The sequence below is a fragment of the Vidua macroura genome, chromosome 1 (genome assembly GCF_024509145.1).
Source record: "Vidua macroura isolate BioBank_ID:100142 chromosome 1, ASM2450914v1, whole genome shotgun sequence".
NCBI classification, from domain to species: Eukaryota; Metazoa; Chordata; class Aves; order Passeriformes; family Viduidae; genus Vidua; species Vidua macroura.
Window position 1 is genome coordinate 47,707,948 of NC_071571.1, and position 14,340 is coordinate 47,722,287.

At 39.6% G+C, this 14,340-nt stretch overlaps 1 protein-coding gene across 3 annotated transcripts in view; it reads right to left on the bottom strand.

Moving 5' to 3' along the window:
• ELMO1 (engulfment and cell motility 1) overlaps positions 1-14,340 on the bottom strand; it is a 303,043-nt gene that overhangs the window by 225,702 nt on the left and 63,001 nt on the right. For all 3 annotated transcript variants that reach the window (XM_053976921.1, XM_053976912.1, XM_053976927.1), the window contains exons 5-6: positions 13,412-13,484; positions 413-463 (exon numbers count right to left, since the gene is read on the bottom strand). In XM_053976921.1, coding sequence (XP_053832896.1) covers positions 413-463; positions 13,412-13,484 — 124 coding nt within the window. The remainder of the gene's footprint in view (positions 1-412; positions 464-13,411; positions 13,485-14,340) is intronic.

Sequence of the window (14,340 nt, forward strand, 5' to 3'; positions counted from 1 at the left end):
ATTTGCTATTCACTCAACACAAAACCAGAGATCAGGAAAGCTCTGACCTGAGCCACCCAACAGAGCCCTCCATGGTTCAAATCCCTGACCTTCCTCCTGGCTTCCTGGTTTTGAGTACTGAGGCAGAAAAAGAGCAACTTGAGGGAGGCTGCAATGCCAGCAAGGAAGCAGGGATATCTTGTATGTGAAAACTGTTCCCAGTGGAAGTGGGAAAAACCCACCCAATTCTGCCAAGATTATCACCAAATGTCACTCAGAGTTATTACTCCTGCCTCCATAACTCATAACCTTTCCTCCTGAAGGATTGTGTGATACATTGTGGATAAAGCTTAAAAGTACACACATTAGTTCATAATGATTTACTATTTGGATTTTCACTTTGAAGGAAGAGAAGAAAAGAACACTGACTCACGGGAGATGTTGTTAATCGAAGGATGGCTCCATTTTTTATTTCATTACGATTCTGAAAGAGAAAAAAACCAAAGGCTTTACTTAAGACTCACTCACATAAAAAGATGAAACATGCATTGATTGAGCAGAATGACATGCTAAACCTGCAACAGTGCTTTCCTCTGTCTGCATGCAAAAGTTTCCCCCTTTCAGATGTAAGCTAGCATCTATTTTCCTCACTGAGGCATTAGCTTGAACAAATAGGTTGAATTCACATGACACTTAAACAACCTGAACTCTTTCAAGAATGACTTAATGTTTTTCAAAATTTAGCTTCCACTGGCAACTTCTAAATATTTTTTTGAAATATGCTGTCCATGGTGTCTGGCTCTGGTACTGTACATACTTGAGGAGTTCGTAAGTTTGCTGAAACCTGTCATTAAGCATCTGCAGGATTTAGAATTCATCCCACTGGCTCTTTATTTTCTATAACAAGAACATGCTGACTTAAACCACTGGAACCTACCACTGAGCTTTGCCACCACGACTTTGCATTCTCCCTCAAAGTGAAAAAAGCATCACTGTTAGCAGAGTAAAGTTCAAACATGCCATAAGTCCTTCTCCTTGCCCAGCTGTTAGAAAGAGAGGGCATTTAAAATTTTCTTTTGGTTAGGCTCACATAGCCATGGCATAAGCCGTGGTGTACACTTACAGCATCCTTATAACCTTGTGGTCAAAGCCCATGTGCAAAGCTTTCCCTCTTTCAACAACTACCTCCTATCCACTACAGGGTAGGCGAATAAAGTACCTACAGCAGTGAACATGCTGACAGGCACTGACTGTGTGCAGCACAATGCACAGTCACAATGCCAGTCATGGTTCAGTAGCTTGTTCATGAACTGACACCCTAATCTGTCAGAGGAATTGGAGGAATCCCTAACAGTTTGAGAGAGAAGAGCTAATTTTGTGCTGAAGACCACGTTGCAGGCTTTCTGCAGACTGGTGTTTAGCCAAGAAAAAATATGAAGGTGTATTTCTCTTCTGGCAGTTTTTCCCAAATTTATTTCATCTTTCTTGTTCCCATTCTGATGCATCTCAAATCCAAAATGCTAAAAACCAGATAAATCTTGCCTGAAACCAGGTCAAGTAGTCCCAAAATAAAACTCCAGTACGTCGTCTCATTCTTGGTATCCAAGTCATCTGTGGGATTGGTTCTAGCTACCTCAAAGATCACTCTCCACCCACAAAGACTTTTTCACTCTAACCGAAATAAATGAAGTGCCAGACAACACAGGGGCTATAAGAGAGAAGTTTTCTTACAGCATCTTTGCCTACATATGCAGCGACTCTTCCCAGCCCTCAGCAGGCTCCTCCTGCCAGAACAGCCTCAGGGAGGACAGCCAGGCTACACTCAAAAGAGGGGCAAAGAAGGGTGAGCAGCTAAATACTGGGTGACTTCCCACAGCACTAACAAAGTGCCAGATTTTCGCCACTTGTAGTGGAACAGCACCAGACCCAGCCACATTTCATCATGTCTAAAGAATCTGTGTGAAGTGGCCATAGTGCATTTATGTGGTTTAATCTCAATCAGTGCTGAAACAAACTCACTTCACAAACAGTTGTGGTTGCTAAAACTGTTACCACCTCCTGGATTTGTGGAGCTGAATAAAAGTAATTACTTTGGGACAGACAATTAGCATAGGCTACCTCCATCAGCAGCTTAGACTAAGCTACTGGACTTTGGCTGCATTAGGCCAGAGCTTTTGCATGTACACATACACAAGGTTCCATCAGTTTTACTTGGAAGGCAGCAAATTCCAGCATGGAACAATATGAAAACCAGGAAATCAACAAGATTTAAATAACTTGAACTGTACTAATCACATTCAGAAGTTAAAGTTCACTGACCTATTTATAAAAACACTGGAGCTTAGAAGTAGACTGCTCTTAAACATAAATAAGAGCACACAGAGAGGTTTATTTTTTTAGGCAGTAAAAATTTAGGCTTAGTTTCTCATGTTTCCTGCTGCAATTAACATGAACTATCAAATCAGATGTACAAATGAGTTTGTGGTTTATTTTTGACAATTTAAGTCACTTCATCTGGGCCACAATAAGCATCTCTGCAAACAAGAGGTACTGGGCATAGCATGAGCAGGAACAGAGGAAACACAGAGGAACACACAGAGTAATTAAAAGCATCACTGGACATTTTCTTTGGAGTCTTTCTGTTTAATCATGAAGATGAATCTAAAACACCAAAGCTTTCAGACTCAAAGGTGTGATGGTTGTCAGAGCCCACAACACACAAGCCCATGGACCTTTCATCATGTCTGGCTCAGAGCAAGGTGTGTACATCTGGCCTATACTGTAAATTCAATCATGGCATCACAACAGAGAGAGAGCTCATCTTCAACTCCTTCTTCAGAAAAAGGCTTAAGGAAAACTGCCCATGCCTTATCTCTGAAAGTATTCAAAGTGTAAAGTCTCTAGCACAGCAAGCTAGCCAAAATTTAGAAATGGTTAGCAGTTACCCAATTAAAAAAATATAATTTTGTTTATCCATTCTAAATATTGGCTTAATCACATACTAGGAAACAGCGTGTAAGAGTACAATTAAGCCAAGAGGCTTTCCTACATTAACTGCATGATGCAGTAGTCAGCATGCCAGTTAATTTTAATTGCAACATTTACACACAGTTAATCCTCTTAGTATTAAGGATAGCATCCTGTGGATTTCTTTTCCAAGATAACAGAACATCATTACAGCAGCCCAGCTTTGGCAGTCATATTTAAAGGCATCACTGCTATTCAGGACAGAACTCACCCCCCACTATGGTAGACAAATTAAAAAAAAAAAAAAAAGAGACAAGAACAGGGCAAAACCAAAAAACCTCCTTTCCAAGATATTCCTGACCTGTTTCTCAAGTGTATGTGATAGATATTTTTCATGGTGTTGATCTGTATTAGAAAAGCTTAATCCTGAGCAATGAAGGAACTAGTGAAATAGTAGTATCCAAAATGTCCCTAAAAAACTCCCTAACAGGAAAATAGATCTGTTGTAAATGTTATCCAGGACAAAGACAGCAGTTATATCAAGGACAAATAAACCTCCTCTTCAATATTTTATCTAGCAAGATATATCACAAGATGACTTTTTTTCTAATGTGGTAGGTAGTATTTCCAAAATGAGATTTCAATCAGACTAGATCCTTTCATGAAGACACACAACGAACATAACACAGCAGGAAGTAGGGGACACCTGGAAAGTTAATCTTGCATTCAGATTTTAGGACCCTCTGCCTTCTAATTTCACCAGCTGGAGCATCGTGAACCTAAATGACCATAAATGTTTTATAAGGCAGGAGAAGCAAGTGGAAGCAAGAAGGAGAGGCAGTGGGGTAGCCCTGTATGTTGGAGAGTTTTCCATTCTCAGAGAGGTAAGGAGGGGTTTCAGTAGAATAGCTATCCTGGAATTCTGGAGGGGAGATTTGTGCCTGTTTAGGAGCCTGGTTGACAGAATCCATAACCCATTGGGAGGCAATCCTAAGGGTCAAAGGGGTCGAGGAAGGCTGGACATCCTCCATGAAGGAAATCTTAAAAGCACAGAAGCAGGCCAATGAAAGACAAGCAGTGGGAAACACCAGCCTGGCTGAGCACAAACCTTTGGCTGGAACTAAGGGCAAAGAAGAGAGATTACAAGCTTTGGGAGAAGGGGCAGCACACTCAGGAGGGCTACTGGGCTGCTGTGAGGTTATGCAGGGAGAAAATGAGAAGGGCCAAAGCTCAACTAGAACTTAAACTGGAGAACTGCAGGCCTGTCAGTCTGACTTCTGTGCCAGGGAAAGTCACAGAACATCATGAGTGACATCATGAGGCACATACAGGACAACCAGATGATCAAGCCCAGCCAGAAGAGGTTTATGAAAGGCAGGTCCTGCTTGACCAACCAGGTCTCCTATGCAAAAGTGACCTGCTCAGTGGATGAGGGAAAGTCTGTGGATGCTGTTCACCTGGGCTTTAGTAAGGCCTTTGACACTGTCTCCCATAGCATTCTCCTGGAGAAATTGGCTGCTCATGGCTTGGATAGGTGCATTGCTGGGTAAAAAACTGGCTTGATTGCCAATCCCAAAGAGTGGTGATGAGTGGAATTACATCCCCCTGGTTATATCTAGCAGCTGGTCACCAGTGGTGGTCCTCAGAGCTCAGCAAGGTGGAGGTCAGTCTCCTTTAAGTAACAATCAATAGGATAAGAGGAAATGGCCTCAGGTTGCACCAGGGTTTTTTTTTTAGATTTCATATCAGGAAAAAATTCTTCATATAAAGGGTTGCCAAGCACTGGAACAGGCTGCTCAGGGAAGTGGTTGAGTCACTGTCCCTGGAAGCATTTAAAAGATGTGGCACTTGGGGACACAGTTTAGTGGTGGACTTGGCAGTGCTGCGTTAATGGTTGGTCTTGATTATCTTAGAAAGTCTTTCCAACCTAAACAATTCTATGTTTCTGTGACTATCTGCCAACAGATTCTGCAGATTCTCAAAGCTCTGCTTTTCTGTGCCACTACTTTGCCCAAAACACATGCAGGAGACTTGCATCTAGAAAGCAGGCCTCAAGCAATAGCAGAGTCCACCAAACCATGCAGAGGGATGAAGGTAAGAAAATTCACTTTAAAAAAAAAAAATCCTATCAAAAAAGTGAAGCTCTTTATTCAGAGTTTGCTGCAGGGACACTGGAAAGTTTATCAGGTAAAATAGGTTATTTTGCTACACATTTGTCTTATCATTTTAATGATCTGTTACACCAGTAAAATGCCTCACGATTCAGCTCACTCTGTTTGGAATGGAATGTTTTCTTAACATATTTGAGGAAGACCTAGAAGCATCTGTTCCCATGGTTATAGCTCACTCAGCCTGTTCTTTAACCTTGACCAAACAGCTTTCTTCGGACTTCTCTAACCACCCTAGACAATAACAGCCAAAAAATCTAAAATTCTTCTTGTGTTTATTACCTTTAGTAATAGATTCATCCCCATTTCCATACTGCTGTTATTTTGTTGCACTTTCCTCCAAATGGACATAACAACAGAAAATTAGAGCTGTGAAATACACTTTAAGTTTATGACTGCATTACGTTTCCACAAGGACGAGTTTGTGCAAATTGTAAATGAGGACAAAATGACACAGAATATTAGAGTTATAGAGTTCATTACTAAGTTAACAGCTCAGGAAAGAGAAGGAAAGTTCTTGTCAGCAGATCTCCCTTAAAGCACAGATTCAGTGTGCTACAGGATCCAGTAAACACTGGGTGTCATCAGAGGTGGCACCATGAACAAGACAGGGGCAGCACTTTACCACAACACAGGAACTCTATGTACCCACCTACAGGGCACTGAGTGCAGTTTTGATCTTCACATGTTAGGAAGGGCACAGTAGTTTCTGAGAAAATGCAGAGAAAGGCAAGTGTCCAATGGGCTTCAGCAGCTGCCTCTAAAGGCAGGGTCTCCTCAGTTGGGAGGGACAAAGGACACAGGACAACTGGAATGAAGAACTGTTTTTATGAAACCCTGCAGTATGAGAACTTAGGGGCACTTGATGTAATCAGTAGGAAGTCAGTTTAAAGCAGATAGACCTCTTCATTCAGAGGGCAGAAAATTCTTTAAGCTTGCTGTCAGAGGTTATGGAAGCAGGCTATACCAGCAGGTTCAAGAAGAGATGAAAGAGCGGCATCACCTTTATGCAGGATATTAAATAGACTAAGTGTAGGTGTAGCCTCCAACGCCTGTAGTACAACAAATGTGAATACTGAGGAGGCATAAAGAGGCTGAAAGTCACCATCAGATCGCTACCCTGAACATCATTTGCTACTGTTAGATCTGGAGACAGACTATGAGATGGGATTTCATTTGGCTGACTTGGTAGGGAATTTCTTAAGTTTATTTTTAGTCACCAAAATATTTAATAAGATGTAAGATAAGTGATACAGGTAATTACCAACATTGTACTACTTGGCATGACAGAACTGTACTGTTTTAGAAGAAATACTGATGCAAGTAATCTAGTGATAAAATTTCTTTTCTGGGAAGTTATTGAAAAGAAGGGACAATGTCTTCTGGTTTTTCATGTTATAATTTGATTATAACCTTTTCCTTAAAAAAATAAGTAGTTTGTCTGAAGTTTCTAAAAAGAGGATGTTTTCTGCATGCTGTTTATCTGTCTATTCAAGGATTATAAAAGCTGGTAAATAAACCAAGTTAGACCAAGAGGTGAAGTTTCAGGCTGTACATTAGCCAGTGCAATTCTACAACCTACAAGAGGCACAACTCTGCACATATCCCTCCAGTGCATGGGCCCCCAACACCTCCCTTACATTGGATCTACCACCACACAGCAGCACAATCAGCCACTTGACCTTAAAAGGTTCCTCTCCCCTTCATTCACAAAAAGGAGGAAAAAAAGTATTCCAGAGTTTTCTTTTGTCAGATCTGTGACTTGAACAAACTCACCATCCAGCAGCAGTCACTAGGATGTTAGTGAAGCAAAGAGAAAGAAGAAGCAGAGTATAAAAAGAATGCTCAACTACCTATTTCTCCAGCAACCCACAGAAATACCAACTTGACTTCCACTTAAACCACATCCTAAGAAAAAGACCAAACTTTGCATGATTTACCCATCTGCAAGTGGAGTGATCTACAAGGACATCATTACCAGGCACCACTTTTTCTACAGAGCACCAGTGGTATTACACTTCGAGCAGACATCCTTCTGACACATTGAAAGAAGTTACACACAAGTTATTTTTAACCTGGATCAGTTCCCCAATTCAAGCAACCACACAGACACACAACACAGTTGTACCAGCAACAGGGAAGGGGTGGGCCCATGACAAGCAGCCCTATCATCCTCTGATAAGTTCCAACAGAAGAGCTGCACCCTGAAAAATAAACATGAGGAAATGACTGACTTAGCTATGCTCCTGCTATTCTTAGTAAGATGATGTGGAGAAATCAGAACAGGGCTGGTATGGATACAAAAAAACCCAGAACAAAAATCCACCAAATCCAACTAAGGACTGTCAAATTGAAGTCAGCTCTTCAGCACAAGCACTGAGGGTCAGCATAGCAGCAGTGGCTGCTTAAGCAGATGCTCAAAGAATAGCTGAATACTGAAGCCCAGACTGTGGCTCACAGTGTGGCTCACTTTTGCCAAATCAAAGCACAGTTGCCCAATTTGCTACCATAGAGTCTTACTTTTCAACATCTTGCTCATCCCTACTACTGTTATATGTGGCATAGGCAGTTGTATCAGTCAACAAGGGAACTAAACCTCATGAAAATTTTATCATTTTGGGGTTTGCCTGGTATGCACAGTAGAAGACAGGAATAAGCAGTATATTATAAGCAGGAAACGTGGGCCAGCTCATTTTTCAAGCACCACATTTGGAATCACAACACCAAAACTTGTTTAAGGGAAAGCCTGCTGGTGTTTGTGCTTCTCTAGGACATACACCCCACTCCCACACCCTTCCTGTGCCCTTCCTCTCACTCACAGAAGGACTGCAGGTAAAACATCCCTTTTCCATTTTTAACTACAGTTGGAGCTTGACAAAAATTTGTTCTACGTCAGTTTAATCCAGTACCAGAAACAACTGAGGGACAGTTCACAGCTGTTAAAAAAAAAGCAAAGTTCCATTCTTCTTCCTACCTTTCCTTTACTTCTTTGTTGTCTACAGACTATTCCTGGACATGATTCAAGAGTCCTGCTTCATCCCAGCATCAGATCAAGCAGCCTTTTACTAAGCAAATTTAATGAATTAAATCAGCACAAAATGATCCCCTCCTTGCCATCACCTTCAAAAATTGTCAAAAAAAAAGTTAAGTGGCAGGATCTTGTGGGGAAAGGGAGAAGAAATGAGAACCATCCTCTTTCAGTGCTGACCTGTTATGTCTGTTCACTGCACTTTGGTAAACTACCCATCCAAATAGGTTGTTCTTTAAGTATAAAGATGAATTAAAGAGTATTTTTCTGTTGGCCAAATCTTACACAGGCCCATTTGCAATCAGCTGAACCCAAACAGTTGTACTGTGCCCCTGCTATGCCATACCCATCTTCAAGTGCTCTAACCAAAAGCTGAACATTTTCAGAGCCTTTCCTCTCTAGTGATTAATTGTGAGGCAAAATTACAAACTTAATTCAGGAAAATATCTATACAGATTTAAAAAAAAACAACCCACTTGATCCATCTCATCAGCCCTGATATGGAACTAAGGAACTAAACAGAAGATATTTTAATAGGAAGCAAGCAGAAGAATTAAGCTGTTTGTGCTGGGGCCAGAAAGTATAACAGGTGGACAGGACATAATTATTTTCTTTAGAAAATTTAGTATAGACCAAAAGTTCTACAAAAAGAGTCTTAAGAGAACTAAAAGAAGGATAACCATTACCACTGTTCTTGAAATCAGCCTGAATGAAGGTCGACTGAAAGTGATTTAGTATACATATACTGAAGTTTTACTTCTGTTCACTTGAAAAATATGCTAGTGTTCTCTAAGATTTTACTGGAGTCTACAGAGCAGTGTTACCAGCATCCATCAAGCAGGCAGGAGCACAGCCACCCAGATACCATATGTTGCCCTTACTTTAGAGAATTTCTGCAGGGCTGTGCAGATGCCCCAAAACAGTAAGAAATTTGTGAATATGTGGGAAATACCACGTCTTATAAGTGGCAGAGAAAAGAGAAAGATGGGCATGGTTTGAGCCAGGTGAAATCTACAATCTACCATTTATGTAGCACTATTAATAAAAGTATTATCAAGAGTGATGCAAAATGGAAAATGAAACAGCTCTCTTAATACACTTCTCCAGTTGCCACTCTTCATGCTACTTTTCATTCTCAGCTGCTTAAGAAGCACCAGGTCCTTCAGTGAATCAGAAACCTTCATTATTAAGAATGTTTTCTTACAACTCACTGAAATTCAATTAATCAGTGAAAACAGACAAATATGAAAAACATAAAAACTCAAAAAGCCCCAATTGTACAAATGGCTCATTTCTTGTCCTATTATTTGCATACACTCCCACGCAGAGAGCCTATAAAGGCATGGAGGAATTTCACATGAATATACAATTACAGGTTGTGTTCAGCAGAAAATAGGTCACGAGCAAAATCACCTTTGAAAAAGAACAAACACCAGGGACTTCACTCAGGTTCCCAGCACTGAGAAGACTGGGGTTAGAAAGATGTCCTATCTTCAAACACAGTACAGAGTTGAATAATTACAACAAAAGGAAGGCGGAACAGCTCTTCTTGCAAAATAGAATTAAAAGTCTCCCAAAACTAATGGAATAAATTCAGTGTCTGCTCCCTTCCACTTCAAGCAATAAGAATGAAAGGGAAATGTAGGAGATAGGAAAGAAAGGAAAAAAACTCATGGGAAGTTTTCTGATGCACCAGATGAAAAAAAGAACAACAAAATTGTGACAATAAAAATGGGTTGCATTCAATATACAGATGAATTAAACATCCTGGTATTTAAAAGATAACAGAAACATGTCACCATTGTCACCTCTGCATGCTCAGTGCTGGCTCATAAACCCCTCAGCACCAGCAGCCAACCCTTCATTTCTGAGATTTGCTCAGGTGGAAGGTTAAGAGTGACCACAGTCTGCCTCCAGCAGTGAAACCAGCTTGAACACCATCCTTCCCCAGGCAAACACAGGATCTACCAATGGATCTAGAGCTGGCCACAGTCTGTAAGGCCAAGGGTGAGCAGTGATGAGGAACCAGCCATACCCACCAAGGTGCAGCATCAGCCACTCAAATGCCTGTCCCTGCACTGCTCCTACTGCCAGCAGAGAAGCACAGCTAACAATTATCTGAGCTGTGGTTTTCAGCCAGGAAACACACATAGGACACAAAATTATACAGACATTTTCTACTCTTCATGTAGAATTTTCTTTTCTAAACCTGAGCTCCCCCAGGCTATAGTGCTCCTGAGTCATTGCACCTGATGTACACAAGCATCTAATTCAGGTACAGCCTGGATAGACTGAAGCAAAGGTGACTTATTTATTCTTATCTTGTAGTATCTAGCATGATAAGGTCCCAACACAGAAGTCAGGCTTTTAGACATTTGACCTACCAGAGAAATGCTCCTTCATGATAAGCAAAGCCTTTAAAAAAAACCACACACAACTATTAACATTAAAAATTAATTAAAAATAAACACTTTGAGATTAGAACATCAGACAGCTTTTAGCTCAGGCACTATGAGTGCTTGGTTTTCTTGTCTACATACCCTCTTATTTCCCTAATTTTTAGAAAAAAAGGCTAAAAGACATAATTAATAATTTTCACTGCCATTTCAGGGGCACAGATATAGCCATACCATGACCCCAGAAGCAGCAGCCAAAACTGGATGTGCTATGATAAGCCCTATCTCTAGTAGGAACCCTGTCTGAATCAAAATTTGTTAAAAGACCTCACTTACACTGCCTGAAGGAGTTATTGCTATATCTGTAGAGGCATTTTTCCAAATAATACAGCCAAAACATAAATAAATTAGGAGACAGAACTGCTTGGGTGTTGTTTTTATTTATGCATGATATAATTGGGAGATATAGGTCCAGCTACAAAAGATAAAGAGTTCTGTATATCACAGCCAAAACACAGATGGGCTGTTTGCCTCCAAAAACAGAACCACAGTTGTAAGCCGTGTAACATTTGGGACATTTTTACTTAAAAGCTTCTTGCTACTGTATACAAGAATTCACTAATTGTTTTTCTTTCTGGCAACTTTAAACAGAGTGATATTTTAAAGAGGCATCTCTACCTGGAAGGCAGTCTCTGCAGAAACATGACCTATAGATAATGTTATCTACATACATACAGACATACAATTCACCTTTAAGGGCTGTGAAAAATATTTCCTATTAGCAGCTGTCACTGTCACAAAAAAAAGCTCTGCTCATGTCCATTAGTAAAAGTCAGATTAAAGCAATGTGGATTTTAACAATTAAGTGTTGTAGCTTCCTTGAAGTGCCTGTGTTTTTCCTCATGCCTGGTGATTTTCACGTTTTAATTCAGGCCACACACTGAACACAAATGAGGGAAAGTATGTGGAAGGGGTGATGGCCTATATAAGCCTCTCTTCACAGCCACTATCCAGCAACCAGCTATAAACAGTGAACAATATCTAATGAAAGTCACAGACATCTGAGTAATTCTAGTGGCATTTAGAGCTCTTCTCTCTTATTTATGTGACTCAGAGTCAGACACTCTGCATATTTCCAGTAGAGAATAAACAAACTCAAAGTCCTCTCTGCAATACAATCCAAAATGTCCTAGAAGACCATAATTTTCCATCCTTGTTGCAAGTTAAAGGCAGCCAAAACCCATCAGGCTCTCTTTTATATGGAACAGAAAAGTTTTCTCCAAAGCTGCAGAATCCTATCTACCAAAGGTGGAGATAAAGCCTGAAATATCCCTCCAATTGCATCAGGACAAAGACCTTGAAAAAGCTGAAGTTTCACTCAATCCCTATTTCTTGGAAATACTCACTGCACAGAGTTTAAGTGCCAACAGGCAAATTCAGTTGTGTCTGCTTTATTGGAAAACATTGTGTCACCATTGAGGGCAATTAGTAGAACAATCTCACTATTGAATTTGGTGGAGGCAAAACACAGAAGTCAATAATTACTTCAACAGGTTTCCTTGTAGTGGCCTTTGAATTGTCTGTCAATTGAAACTTTAAAAGAAAGGAGAGGGAAAAAAACCCCTAAACAACACACAAGCAAAAAAGTGGAAGATCCAAAAAAAGAGGGACATATTGAAAAGGTTGTCCAGGGTAGCAAGCAGTTAAATGAAAAACTGAAACTGATCTGTTAAAAAACAAGCAAAATGAACAAACAATAAAACAAAACAGGAAAAAAAAACAAAAACAAAAACAAAACAAAACCAGCACTATCTTATGAGCAACTGTTCTTGCTGTCTTGTTAAATTTAGTCTTCCCAAATGCTTAACTGTGCCTAAGTTTCCTTTATTTCTTGGGTGTGGGTATGAATTACAGCAAGAGAAAACTTAGTTCATGTCTCAGTCGTATTAGCAAACCCTAAAGAGCTGTAAAACGCAAACCAGAACCAAGACATGTCTCCACTTAAGAGCAAGCCAAACTAAATTGATAACAAGGTGGACAAGAGACATCTATATCTATGCAGTTAAGCTCAGGTCTTTTTAGCTCAGAATCCACCAAGATTAGGGAATTTGCATGTGGACTTCAGCAGGTTTTAAACAGTGTCCTTGTGCCATTGCTTAGAAATTGTACCTCTGCAGTATTACACGTGCAGTCTTCCAAATAATCTTTTTTTTTTTTTTTTTTTTTTTTAATTTCAACAATTTTACCAGTAATGCTAGGAATGCTACTTGGTCCTGTTCACATGAGCATGTCCCATATATTTATACTAGACATTCCATTTTTATTACTGCTATAGCCTTTTTATTACTCTGTGTTGAAATCATTGCATCACTTGATGAATCACCTATTGCCATGCTATATGGGGACAAAAAAAGTAAGCCAACAGAACTTACAGAACTGGGTAAGGACAAGAGAGCAGGCAGGAGCGAGTAGCAAATATTACCCAGCCACTGAAACTTATTTCTACCTGCTCAGCCAAAAAGGAAACTGACATGCACTGAAGGTCTCCTCACACTTCAAAGAGCCCTTTATGTTTTAAATATTTCAGTTTCCTGTACACCACTTGTTAGCAGAATACTAAACACACAAGAGTACCAAAGTTGAAGGGCTCAGTGCTCAAGTCTCAAACTTAACTGACATGAAAAACTTTGGACTTTTATTTGCTTTTCCTAACCGAAGAAATCAGTTAAAAAGTCATTTAATCAGGTCTCCCAGTACCTACCCTATCAGTGACATTGTGGAAAGTATATTTTCATATATTATAATTTAAAATAAGTGATTGTGGCAAATATTTTTATTGGCTATGCAAGAATTGCATTGAACGATTTACCCACCTTCTCAGTGATGTAGAAATTAGAACTATCAGCATGCTGCAGTGCAAATTGGTCATGATTTGCAAGAGACCACCTTAGAAATATGAAAATAAATTAATCACAGAATGAAATCTTAATAATTCAAAAAGTACCCTTTTCATAATTTTAGTATGACCAAACAAGCATCTGTCATTCCCATGTATTTCTCATACTTCTCATAGTTTTCCACGGCTTTCAATGATGAGTTCTAAAGTTTAAGTTAAAAGCATGCTTACAAAGCGAAAACTTCAGTACAAATATGTCCTAGCAATCTTTTTTTGCAATAAGCAAGATCACTAAGTCAGTAAAATTGACCAAAAAAGAATTTACAGTACCAGAAATTTATGCTAGCTTATACAACATACAATGAATATAGTATTAAGTTGATATATTTCATTAGGCATAAAATATAACCTTTTTAGCTCAGCAGCAATTTGATGAATATAGCTAGCTTCTCCTGCGTGGTAGCACTTGCTTAGAACAGCTTTTTTAATTAATCCATTAAACTTTAATCTAGGTATTTTTCTTAGCCAATCATTACTCTATAATACAGAATTTGCAATTAACATTTCAGTTTCATATTAACAGTCACATCCACTGGACCAGCTTACAGCACCCACTGGACTCAGTGCTCAAAATTCAGATGCACAGGCAGTGCTTTAGTCCCTTAACCCATGAACAGCAGGGACCACAAGCCAAAATGAGTCAGTAAAATGCATCTCTGTGCAGAAAGGAAGGAAGGAGTCAAAATGAGAGTCACCCACATGATGGAGCTGCTTTGATAGGAGCTTTATCTTGCAAGCAACTGATCCAAAATGCACTGCAAATTCAAAATTTGAAGCTAGCACAAAAAGATTTAAGAAACTAATGACTAGAGATACAGGATATCTAGATTTTCTTTGGAAAAAAAT